The sequence below is a fragment of the Pinus tabuliformis genome, chromosome 6 (genome assembly GCF_031772625.1).
Source record: "Pinus tabuliformis cultivar Carrire ecotype Pingquan chromosome 6, CPIR1, whole genome shotgun sequence".
NCBI classification, from domain to species: Eukaryota; Viridiplantae; Streptophyta; class Pinopsida; order Pinales; family Pinaceae; genus Pinus; species Pinus tabuliformis.
The window spans coordinates 1,778,758,796-1,778,783,165 of NC_142292.1; the positions used below are offsets into that span (position 1 = coordinate 1,778,758,796).

Consider the following 24,370-nt stretch of genomic DNA (forward strand, 5'->3'; position numbering starts at 1 on the left):
CTCAAACTCTAAAGATAGAAGGACATATCAAGAAGAAAATGGTGAAAGAAGTGAAAGATCACATCGAGAAAGAAGAAAATGAATCCAACAATATCTTGTAATTCATTGGTCGAAATTACCACTTCTCAAACTAACAAGATAGAAGGACATATCAAGAAGAAAAATGTTCAAGAAGTGAAAGATCACATAGAGCATCAAGAAATGAATCCGACCATATCTTGTAAAGGATTGGAAGAAATTACCACTCCTCAAACTCCAGAGATAGAAGGACATATCAAGAAGAAAAAGGTTCAAGCAATGAAAGATCACATTGAGCATCAACAACAAGTTCTCCAAATTTTAAAGGACGCCACTTCAGTGCAAAGTCAAACAAAACAACAGGTAGATCAACATCGTAGTGAAAAATGTTTTGATGTAGGTGATTGGGTATTTTTACTGCTACATCTCAAGCAAGCTATTTATGAGAAGGAAACGTTGGCAATACTACATGCACTCAAAAAATGGCGACCTTACCGAATAGGAAGACTCTTCAAGGATGAGGATGTAGAAGCATTGTTTTGTGCTATTTCTATTTTCCAACCGGATTGGATATATGAAGCAAGGGATAAATGAAAGAAGGACGAAGAAGTATGGCCACTTATTCAAAAGTTGCAAAAGATCCCAATTCAAACAATATTGCCAGAAATTGAAGAGGAAGGAAAAATCATATTGGAACCTGGAGCAGTCACAGAAACAAGAACCCGATAGCTACGAAATCGATCAATTTCAGAGTATCTCATCAAGTGGAAGAATTTACCCGCTGAAGATTCCACATGGGAGGACAAGAATTTTATACAAAAGCATCAAGAACTACTCAAGCGTTGAGGACAACGCTTTTTGAAGGAGAGGGGCATGTTAGGCCCCTATACTACTAGTGTAATCCCTTATTGTTATTAGTGCAACCCACTTATTATATTGATGTACCCATGTAGTGCCCATATTGTTACTATTGTGCCCCATAGAAGCCCACTATTGTTATTATTTTTCCCTTACATTATTATTGTTATGTCGGCTCTGATTATGTTATGACCCCTTGGACTCCTATATATAGAAAGGAGGTCTTTTCATTTGTATCATCCAAGAATTGTCCATTTATGTAATGTAAAGGAGGTTGCCCCCTCGAAGAAGCTGAATTCTAAGGCGTTGATCTATCTTTTCTTGAGCTGGTTTCATAACAACTCTTAATTTCTACCCCAATATATTACATTTGTCAATTTAGCTTAACATTTATATCTAAAATAACATACACATGTTATAAGGCTCAATTGCATATTAGAATATTAATCTCAAAAAATTGTTTATTAAATGCATAATATGATAATTACTTAACAAAGACTATTTCAAATGCTTTCATTTCCAAAAGGCATTCTATTGGTCTTTCTATCCATGGAATTGTATGGAAATAGAACTCATTTATTCGTTTTAATAAATTATATATATTGTAAATAAAATTATGGAAATAAATAAAACTCATTTATTTATTTTTAATAAATTTTATAGGTTGTAAATAAAATTATGTTTAACATAATATTTTTAATGTTTCAAAAAAGAGAAAAAAGAAAAAGAAAAAGTGAAAGAGATATTAATATTTAATGAAAGAATTATTTTTGAATATTTTGAATTGGTTTGAAAATAAATGAAATATTATTGGATAAAAAATAAAATAAAAATCACAATTTTTATTAAAATTGAGTTAAAAGTTTTCATCAAATTTTTATTAGACCCAATCTTTACGATGTGATTAATCGAAGACTTTTCTCTAAATTGATGGATCACAAAAGTCTTAGATCTAACAAAATTTATTCATTTTAATAATTTTTAACTTTTTCATTTGATGTCCATGGGGTTTTAGAGAGGTGCTTTGTTAAAACACTTGTTGATGTGAAGTCATAGATTTAGTCATGCCAAATTACAAAAAAATAACTTATTTCATTTGATTACATTAAGTTGCAAAATACTAATCAACTTATTAATGAGAAAATAATTTTCAATTAAAAAATAAACTAGTTTCTTGTGCTTAAACTAATGTTCATTCACATTATCATTAATAAATAAATATTTTTCAATTAAAAAATAAACTATTTTCATTTTTTAAATTGAGCATGAGCACAAGCTTATATAATGTCTTTTCCAGAAAGAAAATAAAATTTTAAAATAAAAATAATTTTATGTAAAGATTTGATTATTAAAATATGTTTCTCTTCAAACTTGAACTCAATTTTTTTGTTTGTTTGTAAAAGACATGTTTTTAATCATTAAATCTGCAAATTAGCCATATGAATTAAATGTTTGGTAAACACAAATAAGCATCAATCCATGATAAAAATCAACACATTTTGCCAAAAAAAATAAAATTAATTTATAAAAATAAACTTCATTATAGTTTTATTTTAAATTATGTATTATTAATTATAAAAATAATCAATATATGAATTAAACCTATAATCATTTTAAAATACATGTAACAATATTCTTAACCATGGAAATTCTTAACTTGTAAATAGTTTTTTTTTTTTTACAATACCATATATTGATATTTTTTTAATTAATTAATTTAAGCTAAATCAATTAAATAAACATAACTAATTTGGAGATAAAAACTTATTTCTAACTCATAATTAAATTAAAATTATAAAAAACTACTCTAAATAATAATAATAATAATTATTATTTAATATTATTAAAAAAAATTATTATTATTAAAAAAAATACCAACCATAACATTAACTTGTATAACTTACTTTCTTTAATGCTATTCATACTAATAACACCTCTTACCGTGACAACCACGAAGTGTTCGAATGGTTGGAGTTTTGAAGTTTTGCCATCTATCTAATATCAACAACGTGTCTTCCATGGCATAATTAAATGAACCCAATACTAAGGCACTTGCTACCAACCAAGAGCAAGGTCACGAAATCAAAGAGACAAATGCAATAAGGATTAACATTAAATATTAAAATAAACCATGGTCTTAATTTGACATGCTCTTCATTTTTTTTTGTTTTTCTATCCCCCTCGCACTCTGTCGCTCCACAAATAGCGGACCACAGCCTCTTCATTTTGCTTTCTTTGACATATCTGAATCCTTCCTTCAATCCTTGGCGCAACTGCTCCAGTACTCTCCCGCGCCACTGCAGTTTGGGACAGTACCTTACAGTAAGTCCTCGCAAGGACATTAAATGTTCCACACCTCGCAGCTCTTCTAATTCATGGCATTCTCGAACATATAATCCTGCAAGCTTTCTGTGTTGGGTATTTTTAATTGGAGAAAATACCAAAAACCAAATAAATTCAAACACACAGAGGCAATGCTCTGTTTTTCCTCCACAGGATCTTCTTGTGCACAGACAGCTTAATTTTTTTGAGGAACAGAGTATTTCACCATAAAAGATTTCTATTCATTAAAACAAAAAAAATTCACTCTGTCTTCATATAAGAATTTACACTGCTGGAAAATTCCCAATAACTTTTACTGCTGTAAAACCTCCATTCACATTTACTGGTGTAAAACACTTTTACATACTGCTGTAAAAACAAAACTTACAGAGTTACAAAAAGGAACACGCACCACCATTTTCTTTATGCACTGCTTGTGCAAAAACCACACATGGTTTTCTTACATACCTGACAAGAGCATTACAATCTGTTCCTTATGATTGTGCATACAACTCTCTGTTCTATTTCGCTGCTGCGAACACACACACATTTTTCTTCCCGTGTGTCATACATAAAAAAATTAACACATAAAAACATGCCTATTAAAACATACAACTAACACACATAAAAAAAACTTTACGTGCCGTAAAAAAAACATGAAACGTATACCATATGGGACATATGCCCATAATCAAAATTAAAGCCTCCACCTAATATCTACGAAGACACATTAAAGACCATTGATTCCACTACGGCGGTCAACGGAAAAATCATTCACTCCACGCAACAATCGATTTGACATGGGCCCGTGCACCTTCCGGAGATCAACGGCGGAGATTTCGTGCCCAGATCACTTGGCTGATCCAACGAGGTTCGCACACCAACCTCGGGCAAAACAAACGAACTTTACTGTCCGGGGAAAATGGTTTTGGGGGGTTCGTACAAGAGACGCGTGGCGGCAGGTGAGAGTGTTCGGAGGGCTCCAAGGAAAAACAGCCTTTGCCAAAAGGCGGTGCGAACAAGATAGATGGTTTTGTTTGGTGGTTTTCGGCTGCGTTGAAATTACACATTTAACACTCCCCTTTAATTTCAACAGCTGGGCATTCTGTCATACCCAGACACTTCCTCAAAAATTCAAAGCTTTTCTGGTCCAGTGGCTTTGTCAAAATGTCTGCTACCTGTTCCTGAGTCCTGCAATGTTCTAAGACAATTTCTCCATTGCTCACCAATTCTCTGATGTAGTGAAACCTTGTGTCAATGTGTTTCGTTCTCTTATGAAACACTGAATTCTTTGACAAAGCAATAGCGGAGCTATTGTCACAAAAGACCACTGTCGCTTTTGCCTGCTCTTGGCCTAAGCTTCTCAACATCCTTCTCATCCATACTGCCTGACATGCTGCTGCTGTCGCTGCCACATATTCTGCCTCTGCTGTAGACAATGCTACAATGGACTGCTTCTTGGAAGCCCATGAAATGGCTCCTGAACCCATGTTAAAAACATAACCGGAAGTGCTCTTCCGATCATCTACACTTCCAGCCCAATCGCTATCTGTGTACCCAACCAAATCTGAATGTTCTGAGGCATGATATAGAATTCCAAACATTTTGGTACCTTTGACATACCTCAAAATTCTCTTTGCTGCCTGCCAATGTGCCTCCTTTGGCCTCTCCATAAATCTGGAAATCAAACTAACAGAATACATTAAATCAGGCCTAGTTGCTGTTAAATACATAAGGCTGCCCACAATGCTTTTGTAGAGGCTAGGATCAAAATCCTTGCTGCTGTCCTCTCTGCTGAGCTTTAATCCCATCACTGTGGGAGTGATTGCTGCCTTGCATTCTTCCATCTTAAATCTGCCTAAAACTTGATCTACATATCTTGCTTGAGACATAAAAATTCCTTTTTCATTTTGATCTACTTCTATGCCTAAGAAGTATCTCAACAAACCCATGTCAGTCATTTCAAATTCATCCTTCATGACTGATTTAAAATTCTCAATAAGATAAATATCATTTCCAGTGAAAATAACATCATCTACATACAAGACAACAATTAAAATTTTACCATCCTTTTCCTTGATGTAGACTGTGGGTTCTCCTTCACATTTGTCAAATTCATTATCCAATAGATATGAATCTATCCTGCTGTACCATGCTCTTGGCGCTTGCTTCAGCCCATAAAGAGCTTTCTTCAACTTGCACACTTTGTGCTCTTCACCTTTCTTCTCATAACCGAGAGGCTGTTCAATGTACACCTCTTCCTTCAACACTCCATTTAGGAATGCTGACTTCACGTCCATTTGGTAGACTTTCCATTTGTTTTGTGCTGCTATGGACAGCACTGCTCTCACTGTTTCCATTCTTGCAACCGGTGCGAAAGTCTCCTCATAATCTCTCCCATACTGCTGCTTGTATCCTTTGACAACCAGCCTTGCCTTGTGCCTTTCTATCTTGCCTTCAGCATTGCTCTTGGTCTTATAGACCCATTTCACACCAATGACTTCTTTGCCTTTTGGTAACTCAACCAAATCCCATGTTTTGTTTCTCTCTATGGCATTCATCTCCTCATCCATAGCTTCTATCCATTTCCTATCTTTGATTGCTTCCTCGAAATGAATAGGATCATCAACATGACAAAACAAGGCAAATAAGGAATTCATTCCTTCATCATAAATATCACTTAGATTTCTAAATTTCTTACCTCTTTCACTTGGTGTGCAAGTGCTTGAAGATGCACTTGAATTTCCTCCTTGTGGTGTGCTTGGAGAAGCACTCTCATTGATCCTCAATGGTGTACCTTGTTGTTCTTGTGTTGGTGCTGCTGTTTGGGGATTCATTTCAGCCACTTCCTCTTCATCCTCATCATGAGACAAACAGCCTTTAATGTTCACTGTTTTCTCTATGCTTCCATCCCAAGCTTCCTCTTCAATGAATTGAACATCCCTGCTTACAAAGAACTTCTTGGTAGATGGAATGTACAGCCTGTAGGCTTTGGATTCATCACTGTATCCAATGAAGATGCATTTCTCCCCTTTGTTGTCCAACTTCCTCCTTAGTTTATCTGGAATGTGTGCATAGGCCACACACCCAAAAACTCTCATGTGGGTGACTACTTGCTTTCTCCCACTCCATGCCTCTTCTGGCACTTTGTTCATGACTGCCTTTGTAGGACACCTGTTCAAAATATAAACTGCACAATGTACAGCTTCAGCCCAATACTCATTTGGCAAATGCTTTGCCTTCAACATGCTCCTTGCCATCTCCATGATGGTTCTGTTCTTCCTTTCAGCAACTCCATTTTGTTGTGGGGTGTACCGAGTTGTGAACTGTTTATGTATTCCATTTTCTCTACAAAACTTTAGGAATTCATTTGAGATATACTCACCTCCTCTATCAGTTCTCAATACTTTTATGTGCAGCCCGCTTTGGTTCTCCACAAGTGCTTTGAAGTTTTGGAATTTCTCAAAGACTTCACTTTTGTTCTTGAGGAAATATATCCAAGTCTTTCTTGTAAAATCATCAATGAATGTCAAGAAATATAGGCTGCCAGCTAATGATGGAGCTTGCATTGGTCCACACAAATCTGAGTGGATAATCTCTAAGGGTGCCTTTGCCCTTATACTTTTCCCTGATGGAAAACTTTCTCTGTGTTGTTTTCCCAAAATGCAGCCTTCACATAGGCTGTCCGGTTTCTCTATTAATGGTAATCCTCTTACCATTCCTTTTCTGCTCAATAAGTTTAGACCTCCAAAATTTAGATGCCCGAATCTCAAGTGCCATAACCAGTTCTCATCCTTTGGCACGCTTTGGAAGGCCTCTTGGGTGACTGCTGCCATTTCCCTTTTGTTTTTCATGTCTGCCCGGATTCGGAGAGGGAACATCCTGTTCCTTGTCATCTTCACTTCAGCAATGCATCTTTTGCTGGGTGGTATGTCCATGATGGTGCACACATCATTTACAAAGTAAACATTGTAACCCTTTTGGATAAGTTGTCCAACACTCAATAGGTTACATCTCATTCCGGGGACATAGTATACATCTGCTATGGTTTTCCTTTCTCCTTGTTTTGTAAATATTTTTACCTCCCCTTTTCCCATAACAGACACTTTACAATCAGTTCCTAGTGTGACCTCTGATTTCAAATTCTGATTTAAGGCTGAAAAGAGGGCTACATTCCCTGTCATATGGTTGCTGCAACCTGAGTCTAAAAACCATATGTCTTCACTATGTGTTTCAGCCATGTTACAAGCTAGCAGGACATTTTCTTGACTGCTGTTTTCTCTTGTAACATTTGCATTTTGTCTGTTGTTCATATCATGCTGTTTCTTTCTACAATCACTAGCATAATGTCCATACTTTTTGCAATAATAGCATTGAACATTAGATTTATCATACCTTTGTCCTTGAGCCTGATACTGTTCTCTTTGTTGGTTGCTGCCTTGACCTTGGTTCTGATTTGGATTGCTGCCTCTTCCTTGTGCATTTGATGGGCTGTTCCTTCCACCTCTGTTCTGGCTTCTGCCTCTTCCTCTTCGGTTTCCTCTTCCTTGACCTCTTCCTTTTCCAAAGGACATCTGGGTCTTGAAGGCTTGCTCAAGAGATGAGTTTTCATTCCTACTCAACCTCTGCTCATGAGTTATCAGAGATGCATGCAGCTCATCAACTGAATATTTTGAGAGATCCTTTGTCTCTTCAATGGTTGTGACTATGGCATCGAACCTTGAGGGTAAGACTCTCAATATTTTCTCCACTATTCTTCTATCTTCAATTGTTTCTCCATGAGTTCTCATTTGTGTGACTACTCCAATCATATGAGTGAAGAATGAGTCAATGTTATCTGACTCCTTCATGTTCAAGTTTTCAAAATCCTTTCTCAGCATTTGCAATTTTGCTGTCTTCACTCTCTCCATGCCTTGATAGGCAGTTTTTAGGGTTTGCCATGCATTGTGTGATGTTGTAGCTGCTGCTATCCTTGGGAATATACTCTGGTCCACTGCTTGATACAACAAAACAATGGCCTTTGCATCCTTCTTCCTATTGAGCTTCAGCTGATCCTTCTCTCCCTGAGTTAGTGCATTGAACTCATTTTCATCTGCTGGTTCCTCAAACCCATATTCTACTAGTTCCCATATATCCTGAGCGATGAACAAAGCTCTCATGGTTATAGACCAGTAGTCATAGTTCTTCCCATTAAAGTGTGGGAGCTGGGTGTTGAACATACCCATGCTTGTGCTTGCCATTCCTTGCATCTTGAACTATGGTTTTAAATCCTTGACTGTGTTTTTTTAAAAAAAAAAAAACAACTGACTGTCTTCAGCAATAACAAGAGAAATGCTTTTGGGGAATACCTGAATCCTTCCCTGTCTGAGTCTTCTGTCTGCCTGAGAGGTTTTGCTGCAGCAACAACCTTCTCCCTTCAGCTTCTTTAACTTTTTAAAGAGCCTGGGCCTGCTCTGATACCACTGTTGGGTATTTTTAATTGGAGAAAATACCAAAAACCAAATAAATTCAAACACACAGAGGCAATGCTCTGTTTTTCCTCCACAGGATCTTCTTGTGCACAGACAGCTTAATTTTTTTGAGGAACAGAGTATTTCACCATAAAAGATTTCTATTCATTAAAACAAAAAAAATTCACTCTGTCTTCATATAAGAATTTACACTGCTGGAAAATTCCCAATAACTTTTACTGCTGTAAAACCTCCATTCACATTTACTGGTGTAAAACACTTTTACATACTGCTGTAAAAACAAAACTTACAGAGTTACAAAAAGGAACACGCACCACCATTTTCTTTATGCACTGCTTGTGCAAAAACCACACATGGTTTTCTTACATACCTGACAAGAGCATTACAATCTGTTCCTTATGATTGTGCATACAACTCTCTGTTCTATTTCGCTGCTGCGAACACACACACATTTTTCTTCCCGTGTGTCATACATAAAAAAATTAACACATAAAAACATGCCTATTAAAACATACAACTAACACACATAAAAAAAACTTTACGTGCCGTAAAAAAAACATGAAACGTATACCATATGGGACATATGCCCATAATCAAAATTAAAGCCTCCACCTAATATCTACGAAGACACATTAAAGACCATTGATTCCACTACGGCGGTCAACGGAAAAATCATTCACTCCACGCAACAATCGATTTGACATGGGCCCGTGCACCTTCCGGAGATCAACGGCGGAGATTTCGTGCCCAGATCACTTGGCTGATCCAACGAGGTTCGCACACCAACCTCGGGCAAAACAAACGAACTTTACTGTCCGGGGAAAATGGTTTTGGGGGGTTCGTACAAGAGACGCGTGGCGGCAGGTGAGAGTGTTCGGAGGGCTCCAAGGAAAAACAGCCTTTGCCAAAAGGCGGTGCGAACAAGATAGATGGTTTTGTTTGGTGGTTTTCGGCTGCGTTGAAATTACACATTTAACATTCTGAACTGCTCCAACCCTTGCATGCGCTTGAACCTGGGACATCGAACAACCCACAAATACAGTAAATTTTCCAAAGCTGGCAACTCTTCTATCTTAGCGAGATCTTCAGCATGTAGTATTTCAAGCTTTGTGAGGTGTTCCAACCCTTGTATGGTCTTCAGTTTACTACATCCAAAGACCCACATCCAATGCAAATATGTCAGATGTTCCAGAGATGGCAACACTTCTATCTCATCACAATTAAAAACATGTAGTATTCTAAGCTTTGGGAGGTGTTCCAAAGCTTGTATGCTCTTGAGTTTGCTACATCCACTCACATACAAGTCCTCCAAAGATGATGTCCACGTTTCAAGACTGGTGAGCTCCTTTACATTTTCACAATCATAGATACCACAAAGCCTTTCTATTCGCCTCAATTCCTTACAGTCAATCAAGCGAAGTTCTTGAAGGTTTCGGCAAACTCCTTCAGGAAATGTTACCTCCCTTATCTGTACTAACCAAAGATACCTCCCGGAGCCTCTCCAAACCAAAGATACATTTGCCATTGGAGTCGTCCAATTCATTCAACGCTGCTACTGTTTCTCTTTCTCGTTCCGCTGTTTTAAATGGAAGTTCGCCCAATGGACAATCTTCTATGCGAAAGTATTCGAGATTGTTCAGCAGGAGAATATCCTGTGGCGACTTTTGTATCGCACAAGAAACCAAACTCAAACTCAACTGTGTCAGTTGAGTCAACTGTCCAAAAGTATCCGACAAGCATTTCAATCGCGGGCAATTGCTCACCCGCAATTCCTTCAAGCTATTGAGGGAACCGAGGGAAGATGGCAGCACTTCAAACAAACGGTTCCCTAAATGGAGTACCTCCAAGTTGCATAGGTCACCGATACCGCCTGGCAATTCTTTTAACTCAGCATCCACTAAATATATCTCTTCCAAGAACCGTTGATGTGCCACCTCGGGAGGCAATTCTTTCACCTCGGAACAACATTGAAAGATCCAAGAATTCCAGCGTCGTAATATTTCCAAATCTCTCTTTGGAAATGGTCACATTCCTACATTCCTTCAAAGAGAGACGTTTGAGTCGAGTCAAATTCCCAAAAGAATTTGGCAGCATCGCCACGCGGGAACAATAAGACAAATCGATGGACTGGAGGTTTGGTAGCTTTCCGATGGAATCAGGCAGCATCTCCAAACTGGTAGCATAAGACAAATCGATGTGCTGAAGATTTGTTAGCTTTCCCAGGGAATCAGGCAACGATCTCACTCTTGTGAAATGTCATGAGACCAAGCATGTCAAAGAGGGCATATAACAAAATTCCTCTCGCAAAGTTTTGAGTTGGACAGTCCCATCATAATCCACAACAATCTTTTCAAGGTACTTCAGTTGTCCTATGGACTTTGGAAAATCTGAAACGGGAGAATAGATGTTTAACTCTCGCAACTGGAGAGGCGGCTGCAATGTACACATTTCCACTGTAAGAAAGATTTCGGGATGATTCTCATCTACAAAAAAATTGAGATTGAAATAAAAGAACTATAAACACGCAAAATTGCGTACCTGAGATTCCTGTTGGCACAAGGTTTTCAATCTGCTTCCTCTCACTTCTAACACTCTTAAATTTTCCAGGGGAACCAAAGAAGGCAGGGAAGAATAGGGGCATTTATACCAGCGGAGCCATATGAGATGTGGTGACCGCACCCTCCTCAATATAGCTTCTACATAATAATCTGCACTTGCGAGAATTCGCAGACCATGATAACGATCTGTATTGAACAGTGCCCGCTTACAGTTTTCCAACAGCTCCTGACTACGCCTTTTGTACCATGACATTTCTGAACGGACACCGAATCCATAATGAAAACCGTCTAGACGATGAACCGTCGAAATCCCGCGAATTTCGGTTGTGACCTATTCAATCACAAAAATAAAAGATAGATGGTATCCAGGCACAGGTCTTGCGTTGAACAAAACAACTTTAAAAATTTTGAACGAAAGAGGAATGTTTGAATCACTTACAGACCACGCCGATTCTTCAAATAACTTATCACTAGCAATTGTCCCAAAAGGTACAAAGAGAGGTCGATAGGATTATTAAATTAGAATTCACTTTCTTTCTCAGATAGTACTCCCTTTGTGAGGATACAGTCTCCATCTTCATTCTAAACCATTACTAATCTTCTGTAAGTAAGATAGGTATCAGATTCAGTTGCAAATCAAAAACTTTCTGGGTAGATTACATGATGCTCACAATTTTAGGAGTATGGGAATAAAATATATACAGAGCTGATGGATGAAAGATAGATTTTGGAATGATAGGGCTTGGAATCAGTGAGAAAGAATCCTTCCAAGGGCTTCATCACGATAATGGGAAGACGGTTTATAAACATACATTCCTTTTTCTTGACATAACATCTGTAAAGGATGTGACAGGAAACTTCTCCCTCATTCCCCTATGTCAACATAGTTGCAAGCAGTGAGATATTCAACAGACAATTACACTTCATGATCCGCCTTTGCTGCTTAACAATAGAATAACTCTTAGTGAGACCATTTCATTAATTTATCTTAAGACCATGGGGATATTTGAATAATAAATCAGGGAATTTGCAGATATTGTTTAACAAGTTTCGGAATCCAATTTAATACAAAATTTAAATAGCAAACTTGAACTAGTTTTGTAATTGGAAGCCAGGCTTTTTGGAAGATATAGCAGAAATTCATTACAATTGCTAATAGTAACTTAATAGAAATATTTGCATTTAAGCAAATAACGAGAATATCTTGTGCGGACTAAAAAGCAGGAAGGAATTCTGGTTACACATATATTATCATAGAAATCTCAAGTTGTTTAAGTGTTCATGTATGAGTTTACCATGCCCTGTTCTTAATAAATTGAATTGGATATTCACGCTTTCTGTGTCATGAGGCATAAAAAGAACCCATAAACTCAACCTGAGTAAATGTGAGATATATGAAACTGGATTTAGGCTTTTCAGTTGTATTAAATACTATGGAAGCATATTAATTAATTTAACAGTTTCCACTGTGTGATGGTATATGAACGACAAGGTAATTCCATCATAAAATATAAAACATAGGATCTTCCAAACAAATTTAAAAAGGTCGGTAATACCATTTATGGACCAATTGATAACTTGTGTTTTTTACAATTACCTTAACCAGTGGTCTGTCAATGGTCACAATTACAAAATATTCAAGTCAGTATCATTCCCTTTGTTAAGATCACTTTCTTTCTCAGATAGTACTCCCTTTGTGAGGATACAGTCTCCATATTCATTCTAAACCATTACTAATTTTTTGTAAGTAAGATAGGTATCAGATTCAATTGCAAATCAAAAACTTTCTGGGTAGATTACATGATGCTCACAATTTTAGGAGTATGGGAGTAAAATATATACAGAGCTGATGGATGAAAGATAGATTTTGGAATGATAGGGCTTGGAATAAGTGAGAAGGAATCCTTCCAATGGCTTCATCGCGATGATGGGAAGACGGTTTATAAACATACATTTCCCTTTTCTTGACATAACATATGTAAAGGATGTGACAGGAAACTTCTCCCTCATTCCCCTATGTCAACATAGTTGCAAGCAGCGAGATATGTCAACTCTGTTATGATGTTAACAGCCGTAGAGTAGTGCCGCAAAAACTCAGCGGTTACAATGAATTCTTACAGTATGCCACTGCATAGCAATTTGCAGTACAACTGTTTTTCATGCCACATAATCAGTGCTAAGAAACCTTACAAGTGGTAAAGAGGGATACATGAATATGAACATTTGAGAATATCAAAGATGAGATCTACATGAACTTGCAGAAGGACCTCCCCTGGTCTGCCGGGTGTTATAAGAATTGCAACTTTGACACTTGTGTGCAACAATGTGAATAATTACTTCAGAAGTTACTCCACAGTCATTGCATAAGATTCAAACCTGCTCAAATGACCGACGAGAAAGTGGTGAGGTATTTTCTCCCACGCCACTAATGGGCTCTAAAATATGCCTCCAAATTATACCACATTAACATCAGACAACTTACCATTTTGTTCTGGTAAGCTTTAGGCATTGGAGTCAAAGAAACCTACATGACAAAAAAAAATATCAGAATCCACTCAAGAAACTTAAAAAATCAATTGCCATTGGACGAAAGAAAATTTCAAATATGAGAAATCAAAATTAGCAAAAACACATATAATAAGCTACTCTTTATACAACCCATTGCAAGTTGACTTCAAGATGTTCATCTTGTCGACAATATCTACCTCTCGGTCAAGTTTCCCCCACAATTTAGACATATCACAGACAAATTTGGAGCACACTGGACAAGCAAATCTGCAAAGGACAAACAAACATGTTAGAATGGCAAGAAATTTGAAATAAAATTAAAGCTGCTACAAGCTGTGACCACAGATTGCTGAAGAAGGTACCATCAATGGGCATATCAGTGCAAGTATATCTAGTATTGTGTAATAGTATAGGTAGACTGGAAACAAGAGGTTGTGAGCCAAGGCACAAAACATGCCACATATGAAACTTACTGAAGTGTACCTACAAGATAACGCTTTAGGAAAATATTGCGTGTAAAGCCATAGGTGGACAAGAAGGGGATTATTGATCATGTGGAATAAAATCTCAATACAGGGATATGACTATTCCAGAATTCTGATAGACATGAGCAAAGCTAATTGATCATTAAGCGAAGTCAACTGATTTTTGATGGACATGAGCAAAGTCAACTATTTAACTTTTATCATATCAAGCATATCAGGTATTCTACTATAATAAGATATCTTGCCATCACATATATAACAACTACAAGTCAGACATGGTACACAAGGCAGGACACTGAAACCACTGATGTTGTTTGTATCAGAGCAAGAGAAAAATAACATAAATGCACCCAGTATAGCTAGGTAATCCGAAGCTAGCTCTAGAAGTGGGTACGGATATCAACTGATTAGAAACAAAATCTTGTGAGTAAGAATGCTTATCATAGCAGAAATCATTGTAATCTGGTAAGGGTTCTCATTTCTTTATGGGGTAATGTAAAAGAGTAGTTCTTATGGAAGAGTTCAGATATTTCTTAGGTCAATTTATAAAATTTCATAAGACCAACGAGGAGAGTAAAATCTTCAATTGCACCTGAACATGCGTAGAACAGTCAGCATTCTATAGCTTGGTTCAGGGTGGGGTGATCCATAAAGCCAGGTTAAGGTTGGGGTGATCCATGTGTGCATGTCTTTGTGGTACATTGAATCACGAGGGTTCAGATATCTAAATAACTTTAGTCTAAATTATGCTATAAAAAGAAAACTACAATTACTACGCTAAACAGATAAGTGTGACCTACCTCAAAACACACAGGGCAGTTGTGGTGCATTGCTTTTTCCACACAAGGGTGGCAATCCTTCAAGCGGATAGAGTGGCAACATCCTAGAAAAAGGTACATGAGCAAATAAATCATTCTAGAAGTTTATACATAATGGTAATTGGTTAATTTCTTACCTGTGAAAAGAAGACCAGTGAAATAAGCTGTGGAAGCCCTATTTCAATGCATTTCCCCACCTGTAAATAGCATCAGAGTACAACACTTCATTTGACTTTTTTTCAAAAAAAGGGGATATATTTTCAAACAAAACGGAAATTCAAATAGAATAGATATTACAAAATATACATCCAAACATAAATTTGAAGGCAGGTAATATGGATATCCAAACGTATGGGTGTTTGGTGAACAGAAGAAATTCCAAGTTTGAAGTGAAAAACCTATCAATCTATTGAAAATTTCAAAACTGGTTTCGATAGGACCCAAAACTTATTATTGTAAATGCAAGTTTAACTGGTTGAAAGTTATAATAAAAACCAAGAGTTGGGCTATTAACTAATAGCTGAATAAACTGACATGATTTGGTTGAAGACATCTGAGGTCAATTTTAGTGAGTTAAAGTTCAGTGCATTGACAACACTTGAGTCGGGTCATTCTTAATATTTATGCTAGGCACTAATACTTTTACTGCATGCAAATATTTCTGAAATACATTTGAACCAATGAAGGGACTTCATCTATGCTAGCTACTCAAGCTAGAAAGTGTATCAGCTCAAGTAAAATCGAATCCACCGGATTCAAAAAGATTCAGTAGCTATGTCATTTAGTCATTATAGCTTAAATTTTCACAAGAGAAGTTTCAAAACAAACTGGAAATAATTCTTTTCAGAACTTACCATGATCCATTGTGAAACAGTCCAACTCCGAACATTGCTTATTACTAATGTGATTAATATTAATAAAGATCGTACATAATATGCTATTGTGTTAAAAATTTAAACCTTAAATATATATTAGACGATATAATTAGGAGTAAATCAGGACTAATCTAAGTCAAACATTTCTGAAACATTTTTTTATTCATAATACATTTCCCAAAAATATTTTCTGTTTCATCTAGTTCATGCAATATATTTCATCCTGAGTATCTGTGTAAAAGCAGGTGTTAAGTTCCAACCAAACTATCTGTCCAGAAATCACCTACGATGCAGAAAAGCACATACTGCCTCCATTCAAAAGAAAAGTCTGCAGATATCAAATCAAAATATCTATTGCTTCAAGATAAATGAAAGTCCAACAGATGGACCTTGTTTAATAGAAATAGTCATCAAGCCTGTAATTATCCAAGCAATATGGGTGTTATTCAAGTTAGCTAGCATACTTGAGCAGGTCCTTCTGTTCCAAACCAGTTGTAATCACACTGTAATTTTGAGTACCCTGCAGCTTTCCATATTAACTAACAAAAATGCTGGACTAGGGCACTCAAGCTTAGGAATTCTATGCCCATATAACTCAAATGCAGTTATGGTATTCATTGAAACTTGAAGCATATGAATTCTCTTCAAGCAAATAGAAAATTTGTTTAATACCAAGTGAGTGTAATAGAGATCAGCTTCTGAAATAGAATTTGTTTAAGCCAAGTGAACATAACAGAAATGGTGCTCAGTGTCCACTTACCCCCGGGAACCCAAGTTCATAGAGCCCAAGAGCTACAAGAGTTATTAGCGGAACTGCTGAAAGAGGACTCAGATACCTAACAGGCACCATGCCATCAAGACAACAAATCAGGATCTACAGACTGTAAATCCTTAGTACATGTAGCAAATTTGCATGAAAATACTTGAGAAAATGCATAGAGATCAAACCAACCTTATAACAACAGCCCACAGACCACTGAATCCCAGGATGATTTGCAGAGCGGAAGCAACAATCAGAGCGCCCTGTATTCCTCGCATGGTATGCTTAAATCTCTACAGACAGATTGAGAAAACCAGTTTCCATGTCAGCAAGCAACTGGAGACTATCAACTACATCCACACAAAATTCTAGCAACGCCAAGACACGAGATAGACTGTTACATACGTCACCATTATCGAGAATGCCTTGGTTTCTGCCGGAACCAATGATGGAAACTGTAGGAAGGATAGGAAGGATAAAGGCATATGAGCCTCCTATAACAGCAGGCAGCCTACTACCAAATGTGGTTTGGAATAGTGTATTAAGACCTGCTACAAACAGTAATGTCTGGATAACTTTAGCCTTATCCTCCTGCACAAACATATAAATTTCAGTCAACAGCGGTTGGAGTGTAACCTAAGGTGAAGTCCAAGCTGGTGAACCACACATTTTTCCACAATTGAATAGAACTCAAAGCGTATCAGAATGGACTGCTTATATGTCCTCCTGTAATCAAATTTTAGGGTTCCACTGTCGTAGACAAAAAAGTGAAGTGGGTTGTGCTTTCTACTTACGTTGGAGCCACCCATCATAGGAACAAGCATCGAAGGGATGATAACAGTGGTGCCCAACATCACCAAATAGTGCTGGAAACCTAATAAGATGGCTTCCGCTGCAACAAAAGCAGTCAAATTTTCGATTGTGTCTAAACACAAACAAGAAACATGAAAAGCAATAATATGAACATCAAATTTAAGGATACGAAGATGGGCAATGGGCAAAAATGCTTTATACAACTTTAATATGGAAAACGGTAGTAAGTAAATGCTTGGTGGCTGGTCTAAGAGGGGATTTAAAATAATAGAAACAAATTCAGAGCAGTATTTGTAGACAAATAATGTAAAATGCTTTATAGGGCCTTCATATGAAAACCATAATAAGTAAATACTTAGAACATGAAAACCATAATAAGTAAATACTTAGATCGCCAGTCTGAGAAGAGTTATAGAAAAATATAAGGAAATTCGGAGTAGGACACGCAGATGGGTAAAGGGTAAAATGTTTTAGTGACAGCCACAGTCATAGGGGAAAAGTATACAACAGAGCCAGAGGCACAGACAAACTGCATAAGATCAGTTTCATTGAAATATATGCATATAGAGCATACGCAAAATACCCTGCAAATAGTTCCAGTGCAAGATAGCCATATGAAATGGTGACAAAATGCATTGAGAGGGATTTCAGGGCAGAGGATGCATATAGATCTCGGATAAATTTCATTACAAACAGTTATAGAAAAAATTATTTGCATTTAAAATGTTTCCATTGCAAGATTTGCAGCAAGTTATTCACTGATTGAACGGAAATCAGTTGGAGAACAAGTTATGCAGAATAAACTTAGAACGGAAAAGAGTTGCAGAACAAGGTATGCAGAAAAATTAGGCAAAACTCATATCTAAGGGGGGTATGCGCATGGGCTCGCAAAATGGATGAGAGGGAGCTTCATCTCAAGATATGCAGTTGGACAATAGTTAAACTACATCAGACATGGTTTTAGAAAACAGAGATGCAAATCAGTCATAGGCATAATGCATTTAAGAAATTATTGAGCAGGATTAGAAGTTGGGCAACAAGAAAAATGAATGGCAAAGAGCTAGAGCAAGATTTGCAGTTTGGGCCAAGCATAAAATGCATTGATAGACAAGGTTGAGCCATTATAGGTAACGGTAACTGTAAACCGTCTCCAGCTGGAAAACCTTATCAGTCTGAGACAAAACACATACAAGATATGCAGTTAGGTACAGAAAGCATTAAAAACCAGTATCATGTTAAAGAGACCATACGCCATGGAGGAGGATTGGTTATGCAGAAATCTATTCCTGCAAGCTGATCCTTGACCGGATGGGGCTGCAATTCATCAACCTTAGGAGCTCCGCCGCCGCCACCACCACCGCCACCACCTCCCCCGCCACCACCACCGCCTCCTCCTGCCATACTTACAACGCTAGAATCTGCTCACAGAATTTTCTCCCGCACTCCCCAATCACAAGTGGGAACCGCTGCTCCAAAGTAATAGCCTCCCAGCGTCCCCTGTAATGATTCTGCCAGCCAAGAAAAAAAACAAAGGAAACTAAGCCTTCTAGACTGGCTGTTCACTCCAGCTATTAAAGTATTTACACATGAAACCTCTTTCCCTCCTCAAACAAATACCCCAAAGCAAACATTATTGCAGAGGGCGTGGAAGAGAACCTGAAGAGCACAAAACAGACAAATATGGTCGAAGAAAGCAGGAGTAATTTGTAACGATTTGTTCAGGAATTACAGGAATTTGTAACAAATTTGCGGATATTTCTGCCGGCACCAGCGGCAAAATTCTCGGTTAAGACCATGACAATTAATTGAAGAAGATGTTGTGCGCCTGCTAAATGTACACGCCAGGTGTCAACATCTGAAAGGAAAGGACGACGAAGGGACGACTGTCCACGTGTCAGCACGGGAGACAAAGGGACGATGAAAGTCTGTTCCAAAGGAAGACCTATCGGCCTAAATATTGTTATTGTTGGTGGCGTGACACCAAAGACGATGGGGAATTGATCTTTCCGCAGCAGTATATCTTCCCATATCTCTAACCTGATCATGCATTTTTATCCGCTTTCCGCTGTCCAGTTCCAGAAGACACTTGCTCTCTAAATCTGAAAGCCCCACCGCTCCCCATATTCCTTTTGCTGTATCCATATCTTCTCCTATAGAAAAGCAGGCCATATCTAAGAATATTTGCTGGTACTCTTGGTTGAGTGAATTATAACTAATTTTGAGCGTTTCCCGTATGTCCGCGGGTGGTATCTTGTGAAATTCATTCAATAGCTCTTTCCAATATGTGTCATCTCTTCCACAAAGAAGAGCCCTAGTAACTTTCAATGACAGCGGCAATCCATCACAGGCCCTTACAAACTGTTCCACCAGATCTATAAATCCTGGTGGTGGATGTGGCTGATTGAAGGCATATGAGCAGAACAACTCTTGGGAGTGTGCTCTATTCATCCCGGTGAGCTTATAAATTGATGAATCTGTTATTTCTGAACATTGGAGAGCATGCTTGTCCCGAGAGGTAACTAGTATCAAGCTATTGGAACTAAGAACATTCCTAATTGGTAAGAATGCATCCAATTGATCGGTTTTCTCAACATTATCTAAAACTATCAATGCATTACAACAAGCTAGGTAATGTTTAAGGATTAGCACACCTTGGTCCACAATATCAATTTTAATATCCCTGTGTGTCAAGTCCTTAATGAGCTTCATTTGCAAATCAACCAGAGATTTTCTAGCTGCAGTTTCACTAACATCAAATAAAAAAGAGGATCTATCATACTCAGAGCACCTACCGTTGAAGGTCTGTTTCACCAAAGTGGTTTTCCCAATACCACCAACACCGACAATTCCCACAACCTTGGCCTGGATGTCACGCTCCTGCCCCTACTGCGACAACATTGTACTTTCAAAGTCTTGTAGCTTATCATCCAAACCAGTTGGATATTTAGCCACAAAAAGTGGTGTTTTTGGACCTTCTTTTAATACGTTCCGCACAACTTCGTCCATGAGCTCCTGCTTGTTCCTGGATGAATAACCAATGAGAAACGCATGGGTAAATATGAAGAGTTGGTAGAGTAATAAGGATAACAATCACACCTCTAAGAACAACACATATGCACTATGATTTATTATGAAAAACCACATGGTGGAAACATCAGAACATCCCAAAACTTGTGACATGGAAAATCCCCAAATTTGGTCACATGTAATAGGATATACTCAATACCACAGGTCTGTCACTGATTCAAAGTACCCGAAACTACAACTGTTAACCTAATAACTTTAGCTCCTTCACTTAATCAAATTCAATTAATATCAAATACCAATCAAGGAACTAAAACGGACACGAAATAGTTAAAAATGTTTACCCATTAAAGCCCTTCAGTTCGGAACCCTTTAGATTTGCGACATGAGAAAGAGCAGCTCTCCAGCCTTGAATGGTAGCGGAGTCATGGTGTGCCTTCTCTCCATTAGTTTGAGGGTCGCTGCTTGTCTTCTGCTCGAGTTTTTTCAGGGCTTTAGCGTATGCTCCGTTTTTGTCGTTCCACCTGACCTCAGAAGGCTCGACATTGAAAAATATTGGAACAATGGGAGCCCCGAACTTGAGCATAAGGACTAGTTCGTTGAGGCACCATGTCGATTCCGCATAAGTCGAAGAAAAAATCGCAATGTGCACAGAAGCCACTCGAATAGTGGCTTCGATTTGAGACTTGATGTCGTGTCTGGCCCGTAGTTCGGGCCTGTCAAGAAACGGCCACAATCCATGTTCACGAAGGCGCTTGTCGAGATGGCTAACGAAGGTGTTTTTAACATCGGGCCCCCGATGATTAATGAAAACATCATATCGGGGACAAGAGGTGGAGGCAGAAGACGATGAAGCATCACCCTTCTGTTGCGGTGGGGTGGATAGGTTTGCCATTGCAGAAGGCGGTAATGGAAATTTCTGTTTATTTCAAACACAAAAGAAATGCACAGAGAACAACGCTCTGATTTCAATACAGGATCTTTATGTTGAGATTGCAACAAGATGATGGAGCTTAGTGAAAAGAGTCGCCTTCACTAAGTGGGCTCGCAAGCAAATTATGGTGCAAGTTCTATTTTTGATCAAAGTGTGGATGATCACAGTGTGGGTGACAATAGTGTGAGTGATCACAATGTGGGTGACCAAAGTGTGGGTGACCACAGTGTGGGTGATCAAAGTCTATTTTTAGACTGGCTGTCAAAAATAGAAAAGTCAAATATTATTGTCTCATAATAATATTTGGACTATAAACTTAATCTTATTCTCTTGGAGCACTTCAGTTTGAGCTACAGATGTGGCCCATGTAGCTGTCAGAAGGAAGTACGCTTTTCTTATGAGTCAGTTGAGTTGTTGCATGCATGACTTCAGTTAGAACTCAATCAGTTGAGTTTGGTGGAGTTGATTGTGGAGTTGATGGAGTTGTGTTCAGTTTGACTTGGTTAAACTAGTTGTAGTTAGTCTAACTGCAAATAGACTAATGATGAGTTGTTAAATTAATTATTAACTCATAATACAACTATAGAATACATCATTTAACTCAGTTGCATGTCAGTGCATGTTCAGTTCAGCAGGGACAGGTGTTAGAGAATCAGATTGCTATCAGTTGTGACTATAGTTGTGCATCAAATCTTGCACAATCAAGGGATTGAGTATGCCAATGAGTTTTCTCATGTATTTTCCCAGTTTGTAGCTTCTGCTCACGTCTTACACATTGTGAGTGATTCTTTGGAGGTGATATACGAGTTTGGTAGACCATTCTCATTCATTCTTAAGCAGGTATTGAGCAGTGGAGGCAGGCAAGCAGTGGAATAGATTTGGATATCAGATCTTAGTTGTATTGTGTGTAACAGGTGGAGCTGGTACTGGATTGCTTGTGATAAGCATTGTACTTTGTAATGTTACATGGTCTCAATCATTAATATACAGATAGTGTGGGGTTTTTAGTGAGATGCTTTCCCCGGGTTACATACTATGTTAATGTGTGAATGCTCTTGATGTTTTATTCTTATTGATGCTGCTATATTGATGATCAACGTAGAGGAGCTTATGTATTGTGTATGTATTCTGCAATAGTACATGATCACGATAATCTCTGTTCAATATGTGTTAAATTATTCAAAATTTCTACATGGTATCAGAGCTGCTTGATTTGTAGAAGAGATTTTTACAGGATATCAAGTGAGGATTGATCATCAGATTTACTATTCAGGAAGTGTTTACATTCTATTTCTTCAGGCAAAGTCTGTAATCGGGCCAGGTAGCCTCTAGATTCATCCTTCCTTTGGAAGGTGAGATATCTAGTGAATGCCCATACAGTCAATCTCTGTACGAGAAATATTTTTTTCTCACGAATCTTAGATCGGAAGCAGTTGAGTTTGAGCTGGTGGAAATCAAATTTGCAGCAGTGTTGTTGAAATGTCTTTCAACGGATTGCAAATGTTATTCCAAAGCAAGAGCGACCTGGCGCTCAAGGATAAACTCAGAAACAATAAAGGTGAGAATGGATCTTCATCAAAGGTATCTGATGAAGAGAATTGTGCTTTGGCTGCCAAAGCAAAGAAGGGGAAGAACAAGAAAGCTTCTCAGTCTGGTGCAAAAGGCAAGAAGCAGGATATTTCCAAGGTGAAGTGTTTTCACTGTCACCAGCATGGACACTATGCCACTAATTGTCCGCAGAAGAAGAAGAACAAGCAGGCTGTTGGATCTTCAGCAGGAGAGGCTCTAGCCTCACAGTTTGAGCTTGATTTTTCATTGATCGCATGCTTGGTTTCAAGTGTGATGGGATCAGTGTGGTTCTTGGACAGTGGTGCGTCTTTTCACATGACGAGAGATAGAGATTTGTTCTCTGATCTGGAGGACAAAGATCTTGGAGTGCACATCGAGATGGGCGATGATGGTAGATATAGTGCGACCGGGGTACCATTTCCTTTGAGAGGGAGTCTGGTAAACCCTTCGTATTGAAGGAAGTCATGCATGTTCCACGATTGACGAAGAATCTCATCTCAGTGGTGATGTTAGAAGACAAGGGGTATGATGTTGTTTTCAGCGAGGGAAAGGCTTTTCTGCGCAGCAAGACAACTGGTGAGACCCGAAAGATAGGGGTTCGAGTGAGGAACCTTTATCAGTTGCATTTAGATGGATGCGTAGCAATGGCGGGCAAGGCAGAAGGATTGGTGAGCCGGGATGATGGCGAGTTGTGGCACAGGAGATTGGGTCACCTTCACCATGGAGCCTTGAAGATACTGCAACAGATCACTATAGGGCTTCCTAAAGGCACACTTGCGCAGTCAGATCAGTGCAAGGGGTGTACTTTTGGGAAGTTTGTGAAAGCCACCTTTCATGAGAAGGATAGTCGCGCCACGACGATCCTTGAGAGAATTCACACAGACGTGTGTGGACCTTTCTCAGTTTCTTCGACAGCAACACACAGGTATTATGTGATTTTTGTTGATGATTTCTCTCATAAGTGCTGGATCTTCTTCATGCAGAAGAAGAGCGAGACATATTCAAAGTTCTGTGAATTCAAAGCACTGGTCGAGAAGGAGTCGGGGAAGAAGGTGAAGGCTCTTAGGAGCGATAATGGTGGTGAATACATCTCGGACGAGTTCAAGGATTTCTGCAAGGCAGAAGGGATTCGTAGAGAGCTCATAGCTCCCCATAACCCATAGCAGAACGGGGTAGCTGAGCAGAAGAACAGAACGATTGTGGGTGCTACACGGGCAATGTTGCATGATCAAGGTCTACCCCTTCACTTGTGGGCGGAAGCATGCAATACAACAGTTTATGTGCAGAACCATTGTCCTCATAGGATACTTGGCATGAGTACACCTGAGGAGACTTATTCTGGTAAGAAGCCTGATCT

General features: G+C 38.3%; 2 protein-coding genes across 6 annotated transcripts; both read right to left on the minus strand.

The window, feature by feature from the left end:
- Positions 1–13,028: 13,028 nt before the first annotated feature.
- On the minus strand, positions 13,029–19,378 carry LOC149266096 (nucleobase-ascorbate transporter 6-like). 5 transcript variants are annotated; one of them, XM_089430012.1, is made up of 11 exons: positions 19,143–19,378; positions 18,737–18,994; positions 17,468–17,565; positions 17,079–17,264; positions 16,866–16,966; positions 16,674–16,749; positions 15,176–15,235; positions 15,021–15,103; positions 13,933–14,002; positions 13,710–13,751; positions 13,029–13,603 (listed from the first exon to the last, which is right to left on the minus strand). In XM_089430012.1, the coding sequence occupies exons 2-8, from the start codon at positions 18,885–18,887 to the stop codon at positions 15,080–15,082; spliced, it is 696 nt and encodes a 231-aa protein (XP_089286138.1). In that variant the 5' UTR covers positions 18,888–18,994; positions 19,143–19,378; the 3' UTR covers positions 13,029–13,603; positions 13,710–13,751; positions 13,933–14,002; positions 15,021–15,079. The 5 variants fall into 5 exon arrangements, with proteins under 5 accessions (XP_089286138.1, XP_089286125.1, XP_089286132.1 ...); XM_089429999.1 differs by lacking the exon at positions 15,021–15,103; XM_089430006.1 differs by having other exon boundaries at positions 13,710–14,002.
- LOC149266097 (disease resistance protein Roq1-like) lies at positions 18,909–21,405 on the minus strand. The gene is made up of 5 exons (XM_089407164.1): positions 20,855–21,405; positions 20,472–20,508; positions 19,524–20,369; positions 19,104–19,142; positions 18,909–18,983 (listed from the first exon to the last, which is right to left on the minus strand). The coding sequence occupies exons 1-5, from the start codon at positions 21,403–21,405 to the stop codon at positions 18,909–18,911; spliced, it is 1,548 nt and encodes a 515-aa protein (XP_089263290.1).
- Between the last annotated feature and the right edge of the window lie 2,965 nt (positions 21,406–24,370).

Excerpts from the sequence above, each read along its gene's own strand:
- LOC149266096 (XM_089429999.1), bottom strand. The coding sequence starts at position 18,887 with ATGGCAGGAGGAGGCGGTGGTGGTGGCGGGGGAGGTGGTGGCGGTGGT. Across the intron at positions 17,265-17,467 it reads CTATGATGGGTGGCTCCAAC|GAGGATAAGGCTAAAGTTAT; the intron begins GTAAGTAGAAAG and ends ATGTTTGTGCAG. Across the intron at positions 16,967-17,078 it reads GCATTCTCGATAATGGTGAC|AGATTTAAGCATACCATGCG; the intron begins GTATGTAACAGT and ends ATCTGTCTGTAG.
- LOC149266097 (XM_089407164.1), bottom strand. The coding sequence starts at position 21,405 with ATGGCAAACCTATCCACCCCACCGCAACAGAAGGGTGATGCTTCATCG. Across the intron at positions 20,509-20,854 it reads GAACTGAAGGGCTTTAATGG|GAACAAGCAGGAGCTCATGG; the intron begins GTAAACATTTTT and ends TTATTCATCCAG. Across the intron at positions 20,370-20,471 it reads TGGACGAAGTTGTGCGGAAC|GGGCAGGAGCGTGACATCCA; the intron begins GTATTAAAAGAA and ends TTGTCGCAGTAG.